At 52.0% G+C, this 11132-nt stretch overlaps 1 protein-coding gene across 4 annotated transcripts; it reads right to left on the bottom strand.

The window, feature by feature from the left end:
- Positions 1–850: 850 nt before the first annotated feature.
- Positions 851–3744, bottom strand: PAFAH1B3 (platelet activating factor acetylhydrolase 1b catalytic subunit 3). Of its 4 annotated transcripts, none has more exons than XM_051989497.1 (6): positions 3722–3744; positions 2707–2807; positions 2357–2446; positions 1736–1852; positions 1506–1628; positions 851–1163 (listed from the first exon to the last, which is right to left on the bottom strand). In XM_051989497.1, exons 1-6 carry the CDS (start codon positions 3727–3729, stop codon positions 997–999), a joined length of 606 nt encoding a protein of 201 aa, XP_051845457.1. In that variant the 5' UTR covers positions 3730–3744; the 3' UTR covers positions 851–996. The 4 variants fall into 4 exon arrangements, with proteins under 4 accessions (XP_051845457.1, XP_051845456.1, XP_051845454.1 ...); XM_051989496.1 differs by lacking the exon at positions 3722–3744 and adding an exon at positions 3087–3102 and having other exon boundaries at positions 1736–1925; XM_051989494.1 differs by lacking the exon at positions 3722–3744 and adding an exon at positions 3087–3102.
- Between the last annotated feature and the right edge of the window lie 7388 nt (positions 3745–11132).

The following is an 11132-nucleotide window of genomic DNA, read 5'->3' as shown; positions in this document are numbered from 1 at the left end:
GGGCCTCCCCCCCCCGCACCCCCCCCGCTGGCGGGGCCTACAGCCACCGTGTGGCCACGGGTGGTGACGGGCCTTCCCTGGGAAGTGTGTCAGGTGTGCAGTGGGGGCGCTGCTCCCGGGACGAGACGGTTGGGCCCGCCCTCCGGCGCTTTATGCTGCCCTTCCAGTCCAGACTGAGGGCGGAGCTCTGGGTCAGCGCTGGCCCCGGTCCTGGAGCCACTGGGCCGCAGCGACCCGGGACTTTGTGGCTTACGCTCCTGGGGGGCACCTGCAATAGCGCCCGTCCGGAAGAGGCCCCGGAGGCCTCCCTGCCCGGGGCGAGACAAACTGGGCTCGAAGCATGTGCAAGGATGGGGGGCTGGGGGACAGGGAGGAGGCCCTCATTCTAGTAAGACCCTCTCACAAGCCTCAGCGCGTGGGTGGGTGGTGCACTCTGGACATCCGCCGTCCACCCCATGGACAGAAGGCCTGCGAGGCACCAGTCACCCCCGCCCCGCCCCGTGCTGGCCCATTATCTGCGGCGGGAGCTCTTTCCTTCCAGCTCCAAGTCCCAAGGACAGCTTCCTGAACTTCCCATGGAAGAATCGGCAAGAAAGGGCAAACACTTAGCCCAAGTCAACCAGGAGGCTCCGGTCGCAGCCTGGGGTCAGCGTGAGGACCCCTGGGGCTCGGGGTCTGCACGCTTGGCCTCCCGGTCCGGCTCCTCGCCGGGCTTTTCCCAAGACACGGGGCTTGGTCTGGATCCCCAGGGGCTCCCAGGCAGGGTTTCCAGAGGTGGGATGGGGCGCCGGGAGGTCAGTGTTCCCCCCAGGACTAAGACGGACGCGAAAGATGAGGCAGGAGGCCAGACTGGGGAGAGGGAGGGTGTTTAATGAGGGACTTCACGGGCCGGGCTCGGGCTGCGGGGGCCCCTGGCCGGCAGCGAGGAGGCGCAGGAGCAGAGCGTGCAAGGCCCTGCACACGGGCGTGTAGCCGAGGCGGGTCAGGTGCAGGTAGTCATACATGTCGTGGTGGCTGATGGTGCCGTCCGAGTGCACAAAGCCGGGGTCCGCGTCCAGGAAGTGAGCCCGGGGCCGGCCCGCCAGGGCCGCTCGCACCAGCTCGTTGACGCGGCGGTTCTTGTCCCTCAGTGGGTTGGGGTGCTGGCCCCTCGGCAGCAGGGCCTGGGGGACGGAGCAAGGCTGAGGGGGGCCTCCCCACCGCTAAACCCCGCTCCTCCAGCTCTGGAGGCTGACCTAGATTGGGCCAGTTCCCCGATTCACCAATGAGCAAGCACCCTCCAGCTGGAAGGCAAAAGCTTCACAACAGAGCTTGGCTACGTGGGGGTCTCGGCTCGGCCGGGCAAACCCTCGCCCTCTCGAGTGCTTCCCTCGGTAGCATCCTAGCCCCCTCCCCCTCTGAGCTGCTCTTTCCTGTCCATGGGGGCACGAGTGCCAGGGACCCGCCCCCAAGGCCTCCCAGCTCTGGGGTCTGAGAGAAGGTGCCAGAGACGGCCGGCCTCTTACCAGCACGACCACTCTTGCCTGGGGCTGCCGCTGGTTCACCAGGCCCACGATGGCCTCGATTCCAGCCGCCACCTGCTCGGCCGTGTGCCCGTGGTTGTTGGTCCCCACCCAGACCACCACGATCTGAAAAGGGCGAGAGCGATGCAAGGGGGCGCCGCCTCCCGGGGGCTGTGACCCCCGTCCCAGCAACCTGAGGAAACGCCCCCCACGCCCAGGCCCGGTTCCCTCACCTTGGGACGGATGTGCTCCAGCTCCCCATTCTCCAGCCTCCACAGCACGTGCTGAGTGCTGTCCCCACCGATCCCAAAGTTGAGCGCGTGCAGAGGAGAGAAGAGTTCCCGCCAGAGCTGCTGGGGCAGAAACGGGCATGGGACGGCTCCGTCCCTCAGGTAAGCCCCCTCCCCCGGGCAGGACCCGGCTCTATAATCGGAGGAAATGCCCCCAAAGAAGGCGCCCCTTGGTTGGCCCCAGGCAGGCCAGACCCAGGGCTCCCCTGAAGGGGCTGTGAAGGGGCTGCCCCCTCAGAAGAGCATGTCCTCTGCTCATGCCGGGGCAGATGGGAGCCCCAGGTAAAGTGACTACGGCGGGTCCTGCCCCAGGGGCCTCCACAGAGATGAGCTCTGCCCCCCAAGCCCTGGCCAGCTCTGGCCCCCGACCCCACCCCCCAGCTCTGCCCCCAGGTCTGCAGAAATGCCCCCCTTCCCCCACAAGCAGTGACTTCTGTGCCCCCAAATTGGGGGGGGGCGGCGGCTCTGTCCTGGCAGCAGCGCAGCGCCCTCGGGGGCCCGTCAATGTGGCGGGCCTGGAACAAAGCCCGGCGGCCCGGCCGTTTTGGGGAGGGGGCACCTCACCTCGCACTGGTGCAGCAGCTGCACCAGGGAGTCCCCGATGAAGACCACCTCGGGCTCCTTGTCCTTGCTGTCCGCCACGAAGCGGTGGTGCTGCGGAGGGCACAGGTCACTCGGGTCCGCGGGGACCTCGCACAAGGACAGTCCCCCTCCCCCTCCCCACAGCGGCTGACTCGGGCCCCAAGGTCACACCGGGGACTGGCCAAGGCCCCCGCCCTCTCGCCTCAGTTTCCCCGGCTGACGAATGGGTACAGGGAGCGGCCGGGGAGAGGAGGTGAGAAGGGGTGGGGTGCGGATTCCCTTGGCCCCGCCCCTCGGGGCCCCACCCACCCCGGCGGGCCGGGGACCCTCACCAGGGACATCCAGCGCCCATCGCCCTGCACGTCCTGGACCGGGGTCGGGGTGCTGGCCGGGTTGTAATCTCCGCTCATCGCGGCGTCGGCGGTTCCTGCTCCTGCGGCGATTCCGAGGTCAGCCCGGGTCCCGGACTCCTCCTCCCTTCTCCCCTCGGCAAGCGCTCAGCCTGCCCCGCGCTCCCCCCTCCGCGCCGGGCGCGATGGTCCCGCCCGCAGTCCGGGACAATGAGTCGAGCCCCCCTCCCAACCCCCGCCCGCCGCGGACAATGGGCTGCCCCGCCCCGCGACTCAGGCTGGGCGTGCCCATCGCGCTCAGGGCGGGGGGGAGCCTCCGTCTCCCCCCCTGCGGAGGGACGGGATGGACGCGTCGGTCTCACCTCCGGGATCCGGCTCCGGGCGCCCACGCGGCGCTGGGGACTCGGCCGCGCTCGGGGTGAGACCATTCCACAGCGGGAATAGGGGGAGGAAGGCGAGACCATTCACCCGGGGGAGGGGAGGACGAGACCTTCCGATACCGGCCGGGGAGGGGGCGGAGGAAGAAACCATATCCCGAGGAGGGAACGAGCATTCATAAAGAGCCCACTATGGGCCAGGCCCCGTGTTTAGCACTTTACAAATAGTATCGTCCTCAAGTTACCCTCTGGTAAAATGACTGGTGTCATTTTCATTTTACGGATGAGGAAACCGAGGCAGACAGCAGCGAAGGGAAGCCATTGTGCCTGCAGAGGCTCCGAACTCAGATTTTCCTGACTCCAAACCCACTTGTACTCTCAGTCACGGCTCGCCGTCTCTGCCCTGGGAGGGTATTTCCCCCGCGTCCTGCTCCCTGACCTCCAGCCGCCCCTTCACCCCTCGCAGTCCCGGAACTTCTTTACATCTCCGCGTCCCCGCCGGCCTTCAGGGACCATTCCCTGGCCACCTCCCCTGGGGGAGGGGTCCTTGGTTCTCCTCATCCACCGGAAAACCCACCAAAGACCCCCGGGGGTCTCTCAGGCGGCTGCCCGCCTCTCACCGGGTCATGTGGCTCTTCTGCTGTAGAAAACTGACCAGAGAATGGGAACAAGCCTCCCCAAACAATTATTAGTCACCATCAGAAGAAAAAAGGAAGCAGTTATTAGCCACCAACACATCGCTAAGCATAAGGGAGCTGCAACTCCAAGCAGCTCCAGGGTCCCGCCTCCCGCCCACCGCCACGTGATTGGGAGGGCCGCGCCAAGCCCGCGCCCGTGCGTTGTTGGTGGAGTTGTGAACCGGTCAGAACCGGTCCGGAAAGCCCCACAAGGCCCGGGTTCTCGGTTCCGACGTTGGGCACGTAACCCACGTCGGTTGTTGCTAAAGATTTCTCGGCGGGCTTCGCTAGCTAATGTGACAACCCCCGAACACAAATGGCCGTTACCCTGGGGTTTTTTTGTTCTTCCCATTTGTTCTGAAAGGAAAATCCAGTTTAACTAAGCCAGACTCCAGTCAGAACTTAGCCCAAGACCGCAGAGATTTCCTCCTGTGTGGTTCGCCCGTCCCCTCAGGCTCCCGGGCATTTCTGTCCTTAGGGGAGCCTTGCCTGCCCCCCTGGAACTTCCCCCCTCCTAAGGCCATGGGAGGGCCCGGTTTGGCTTCCCTATCCCTGAGCTTGCAGTCCACTAGGACCACACGGATCTTCAGAAAGTTTTGTTTCCTTGCATGTGCCACCTCTGGTACTTAGGAAGTTCCTTTCTCCTTTCACAAACAAGGCTGGGACTGCCGGGGACGGCTCTGGATGGAGGGAGGGGAAGCAGAGAAGCCTGTGGGGAAAGCAGGCGGTCCGGGGCAGCCATGCCCACCCAGAGGTCCCGCCCACTTGTGTGGGCCCAAGGCCACGCACTCCGGCCCACCCTCCAGCATCCCAGCACCTTCCAAGTGTCAGGAGAAACCCTTTTGGAGATGGGCTCCGAGGCAATCACAGATGAGATCCACGTGGCTCAAGATCATTGGGACATTGCCGCTCCCACCCAGACTAGCGCATTTCCTGTTCTAGGTCAGCCCACAATATGGGAAAAGGATCTCCAGGCAGTGCGGGAAAGCCCACCGTGGGAACACCTTTATTGAACCTAAACTTGCTTGTCAAGTCTCCCCCTCCTCCTCCTCCTCTTCCTCCTCCCTCCTCCTCCTCCAAATGGGACCACTGGGGCAGCTTAGAGATGTCCTGTTGGAAGGCCTCCCCCCACTCTGACACCCTCTGCTCCGAAGGCTCTCCTAGGTCTCTCCCATAACCCAGCAAACCAGATTCCCGCGTTCAGTGGCGACCCTCCTGCATGGTCCCTTTACCTTGTCTTCTTTGGAGGTAGGGAGGACAAAATGTCTGGATCTCACAAGGAAATGAGAGGAAGAAGAAAGCATTCTACCCAGACACCCACATTTGAACCTTGCTAGAGCATGTTCTGTCCCCGTGGATAAATCCTTGTCCCAGAGCCGATGTCCAAACAAGAGCCATCACCAGGGATACCTTGCGGTCATTTCCCGTCCCTTGGTCTGAACCACTACCTGATTCTGGACCTGGGATAAATGATCAGGAGAGAGCCAATAAGAGAGCTGTCTGCCTTGGATAAGTCCTTGTAAAATTCCAATCTATTTTATTTAGTCCCATGTTCTTTCCACTCAAAATCTTTTTAGATCTTGACTCTGCCCTCCAATGTGCTAGAAGTCCATTCCACTTTTGTGTTAGCTACAAATTTTTCTTTTTTAAAATTGTATTTGGGAAAAAAAAAGAAAAGAAAGTATATACAATAAATAAATAAAAGAGAATATTGGGTCCAGCAGAACAACAGGGAGGATTCAAAATATATAACAACAAATACCAGATCCAGAAAGTATATTAGGAGAAAAAATTCTATTCTTGAGGTTCCATCTTTTCTTTACTTCTTTGTAAATTTCTCTTTTGTTCCCTGTTGCACTCCTTTTTTACTTTATTCTTTTTTTTCCCTCTTTCATCCTTCCCCACCCCCAACAGGCTATAGTTAAGAAAAGACATATTTATGTTGTTATGTTATCTACAAATGTTATCTACAAATCTTACAAGTGTGTGAGTCGTTAGTAAAAATGGACCAAGTTACTGGGGACTTTCCAAAATGGCATTCAAAATCCGTAACCACTTAGGAATTGAGCATACTATGCCCTGGGTACCCACAGGTGCTGGGTACACAAAGACAGAAAGGAAACAACTTCTGGCTTCCTGGAGGTAGAGCCCCTAAGTGGAGAGAATCTTGATTCTGGAGCTGAGTTCAAATCCTGCCATAGATGCTTATTAGCTATGTGACCTCAGGCAAATCATTTAACCTCTTTCTGCTTCAGTTTCTTTATTCCTAAAATGGGGGTGATAAAAAGCACACTTAGCTCATGGACTATTGCTGAGGATCACCTGAGTGTACTATATGCAAAGTCTGAGTTGGACCTTATCCGGCTTTCTATGGAAGAGACGTAATGAACACGCATTCATACAAGGGCGCCAAAAATGAGGTGATTTTGAGAGGAGGGCATGGAGAACGTCAGAGGGAGGCAGGCCCTCCGGTGGAGAACTGAAAAGGCTTCAGGGAACTAGCGTTTCATCTGGCAGAGGAAAAGGGAGAGGGCGTTCCAGGCAGGAGGCTCAGCCAGGGTAAAAGCAAGGAGATGGGAAACAGGGATCTGCTTCATGAGGAGCCAGTCTGTACCTATAGATCAGTCATGAAGACTGAAAAAACAGTCAAGGAGGAATTGAAGAATGTAGTGGTAATTTTAAAAAAGATATTTGTTGAGGGGTAGCTAATTGAGGCAACGAATACAGCCCCAGCCCTGAAGTCAGGAGGAACTGAGTTCAAATTTGACTCAGACACTTAACACTTCCTGGCTGTGTGACCCTGGCAAGTCACTCAACCCCAATTGACGCCGCAAAAAATAAAAATAAAAAGATTTTTATTTCATTAAATGTCTCCCAATTATATTAAAATTTTAATACTGAATTTTAAAATTACATTTGAAAATGTTTATTTCATTAAATATTTCCCAATTGTGTATTTTTTAAGATTCATTTTTAACAAATTTTCATTGATCTTTCTTTACATTTCCATCTTTCTCACAGTGTCTCTTCCAGAGAACCATCTCATCTAAAAATTTTTCAATGAAAAGAAAAAGGAGGAAGAAACTGAACAAAACTGATCAATACATTGGGAAAGTCTGCCCCAAAATAGGAATATTCCAGACGGGCAAACCCTCATTTCTACAGAGAAATTGGGGGGGGAGGTCTTATAACTCTTCTTTGGAGACGATCTGGTTCTTTCTAGTCTCTTGCCATTCCCCTTCAAGGACGTTGTGGGGATAACTCTGCGTGCAGCTCTGGCAGAAAGTGGGACAGAATGGATGTGGCCTCCCATCCTTCGAGAGGGAGAGCTGGATTTCTGCCAGGAACCGGAAACTGGCCCCTCCTGCCCACAGGGAGCACCAGGCTACGGTGACATCTGCTCCCTCAAACAGTAGTAGTTGGGGCAGTTAGGGTCACCCTTTTTCTGGTCTCTAGTTAGGGAAGTCGGACCCCAAGTTTTATATTCAAAGCTTGACTCCTTTCCCACCGAACTCCAGTTCTACAGTGAGCACGAAAAACGAGTTGCAAAGAAATAAGTCTGGAGGGAAAAGAAATCTGAGAAAAGAAAAAGAAACCAGAGAAAGTTTATGTAGGAGAATATATATGAGAGATACAGAGAGAGATACAGAGACAGAGACAGAGACAGAGGGAGAAGGAGTGGGGAAGAGAGAGAGACACACACAGAGGGAGAATGACTATATATCAGATACACAGTAAAGTTTACAGCTGGGGTTGGGATTGGGGGAGGTGGGGAGGGAGGTAAAGGGGGTTAGGGAGGGAGGGAGGAGAGGAAAGAGGAAGAGACAGAGACAGAGACAGACAGTGGAGAGAGTCACAGAGACAGATAGAGGGAGGGAGGGAGGATGGATGGATGGAAGGACAGAGAGAGCTCTAAATTTCAGTAAGGAAAAGTCCCCCAGAGTCCCTAAGGTAGGGCAAGCTGGGTTGGAGGGCCCAAAGGGGCCTGCTTGCTCCTTTTATGTCGGCTCCTTGCCCAAGTCTTTCCCTTCAGGTCCACGTGCCCCTCGAAGTGGGAAGCCGGAAGCGCCCCAGATCCAGAGATAGGAGAGATTTGGAGAAGCCGGAGGGACTCTGGGGTGCAAGAAAGTGATTCGGAAAACTGAGGCATCTCCCAGCCCCCCGCTGCCCAGATCCGCTTCTCACACAGGTGCCAGACATTGACCTTTAATGAGAGAGTCCCCCAGCAAAGGGATTTAGGACTCGGGTACGTTTCCACTTATACAGTTAAAAATCATGGTATAAATTACGGAGAAGATTGCAAAGACCTCTGATGAAAAATGCTGTCCACCTCCAGAGAAAGAGCTCATGGGATCTGAGTGCAGATCGAAGCATAATTTTTAAAATTTCTTTCTCTCTCTCTCTCTTTTTTTCTTTCTTTCTCTCTCTCTTTCTTCCTTCCTTCCTCCTTCCTTCTTTCATTCTTTTTTCCTCCCTCCCTCCCTCCCTTCCTTCCTTCCTTCCTTCCTTTCCTTCTTTTCTCTTCTTTCTTTCCTTCTTTCTTTTTTCCTTTCTTTTCTTTCTTCCTTCCTATCTTTCTTTCCTCTTTTTCTTCTGTACTTTCTTTCCTTTTTTCTTTCTTCCTTTCTTGCTTTCCTTCTTTTTTTCTTTCTTCCTTCTTTCCTTCCTACCCCCCCCCTCTCTCTCTCCCCCTGTCTGAATATTCTTTCTCAACATTGCTAATATGAAAATATGTTTTGTATGACTGCACACGTGTGACCTATATCAATCTACTCGTCTTTTCAATGAGGAGCAACAGGAAGAGGAAAGGGAAATATTTTAGAACTCAAATTTTGAAAAAGTTAAAAGATGTTATTTATGTAATTGGAAAAAATTTTAAATAACAATTTTTAAATAAAATCATTGTGTATATTGTTTTGTGGGCTCTGATTATTTCCTTTGCATTTATGTAAATTATTTTGTGTTTTTTTTTTTACCATATCCATCATTCTTAAAGCATAGTAAAATTTCATTTCACTCAAGTACCATAATTTGTTTAGACATTCTCCAATCAGTAGTCATCTATTTTGTTCCAGTTCTTTGTTACTACAAATAAATGTTGCTATAAACATTTTCATGTAGATGGGATCATTTTTCTTATCGATAACCTCATTCCATTACTTAGTAGTGGAAGTCATTGGAGTTAGTAGAGTAGAGAAATAACATGTTCTGCCAGAAGTGTAATTCATCTGAGCCTGGTGTCTTAGGCTCATAAAAGGCAACTACGTTCTCTTTCACTATCTTCTTACTTATGTGGGAATTTTAAATGTATATCTATATCCTTCTTCTGGCCAAGTGGTCTATAGATCTCTTCCAAGCCCAAGTTGCTTTTTTCTCTCCCTCCCTTGATTCCCACCTTAATGCTCTTTATCACCTCTGGTTCTTGGATATCCTAACACAAGATTCTCTTCCCGTTTGCTTGACTACTTCTTCTCAGGCTCCTTTAATGGGATTTTTGAATCCCATCACTACCACTGTGTCTTCTAATCGAGGGGGGGGGTGCAGATAAATGTTTAACAACTGACTTTTCAGGAGAGAGGAGTTGTACCCATGACATCCTTCAAAGTTTAATCTGAATCATTAACATTTTTTTCCATAGGAAAGGGCCCCACATGTGCAAAGATGTTTGTAGCAGCTTTTGTGGTGGCAAGAAACTGGAAACTGAGTGGCTGCCCATCAGTAGGGAATAGCTGAATAAGTTAATAAGTTATGGTATGTGGTGATTTTCTTCTTTTTAGTATAATAGTTCTCTCTGCGAGAGAAGGTTTCTCAAGGAGATTTTCTGGAGGCAGCCTTAGTATCAGTTCAGATCAATAATTACCCCCAATGCAGCCAGCTGGTAAAAATGCAAATATTTATTTCTCCTTCCAAGTCTTGTCTCTTTCCTTGGGCCTGGATAGCTAGATTCTAAGAGGCCTCTCTCTCTGCTCGGTTCCGAGAGCTCCCGCAGCTTCATCCTTTGCCTCTGCTCCCTTCAGTCTCCAGCCAGCACAAAGATGAATCTGTCTCTCTTGTCTTCCGAAGTCATTCTCTCCTGGCTCTAGCTCAACTCCGACTCGTGGCTTCTTCTGACTTGACTGCTCCCCTCTCCATGTAATTTGGCTGAATTCTCCCCATTGGGCCTCTGCTTTCTTCTTATATACCAGAGAGAGGGATTATGGGTTTTCTCCCATAGTGCTCTCTGGCCCTAAGAGCTTCAAGGAAGGTGTGAATTCACAAAGTTACAAAGTTTACTTTGTGAATCTCCCCTACTTGTGAACTCCAATGAGTACTGATGTGAACACAAGCATTGTATCAATTAGTTCTACTTAGTACCTTGTTTCAGGTTCTGGCCCAAAACAACAACTCTAATGAGTTAGCAGTTTGTAAAGATTCCAACAATCGTATATGAATGTTATGGAACATTATTGTTCTGTAAGAAATGCCCAGCAGGATGATTTCAGAAAGCTCTGGAGAGACTGACAGGAACCGATGCTGAGCGAAATGAGCAGAACCAGGAGATCATTGTACCTGGCAACAGCAATATTATACCATGATCAATTCTGATGGACGTGGCCATCCTCAGCAATGAGATGTTTGTGATGGAGAGAGCCATCTACACCCAGAGAGAGGACTGTGGGAACCGAGTGTGGAACACAACATAACATTCTCATGCTCTCTGTTGTTGTTCGCTTGCTTTTTGTTTTCTTTCTCATTTTCTATCCTTTTGGATCTGATTTTTCTTGTGCAGCAAGAAGTATAAATATGTATGCATATATTAGATTTAACATATGTTTTCATTATGTTTAATATATGTTAGATTACATGTTATCTATGGGGGAAGGGGGAAAATTGGAACGCAAGGTTTGCCAAGGGTCAATGTTGACAAAATTATCTTTGCATAGGTTTTGAAAATCAAAAACTTCCTTCAATTAAAAAAAAAAAACACATTTCCTCCATCACTTTCTTAAGTCTAGACAATCCACAGAACAATAAATCAAGCCTTGATTTGTTGCATTTTCTAATTTATCAGGTGTAAATGCTCAAACTGAAAATTAGCTATTGGTGTTCCTGCACAGAGGTTCTAGCACATCCCTGACCTCCAAATCTCTGTTCTGTTTCTCTTCTTTTTTTTCTGCCCTGTCTCACTTGGTGATCTCCCAAGCATTTCAGTAAAGTCTTCCAATTCCAATTGTCATCTCTATGAAGTTGTGCGACCCCCTTTTTGCTTTCTTGTTGCACCGTGCGACGTTCCTCCCCTGACCCTAACAGAGATGATTCTCAACTCTGTAAATCCGGCCCTAATTTCTCTACTGAGAGATCATCTCACATTACC

This window comes from Antechinus flavipes, chromosome 3, assembly GCF_016432865.1.
Source record: "Antechinus flavipes isolate AdamAnt ecotype Samford, QLD, Australia chromosome 3, AdamAnt_v2, whole genome shotgun sequence".
NCBI lineage: Eukaryota > Metazoa > Chordata > Mammalia > Dasyuromorphia > Dasyuridae > Antechinus > Antechinus flavipes.
Note: the sequence above shows the minus strand (reverse complement) of the source record. Positions and strands in the feature narration are given on the sequence as shown.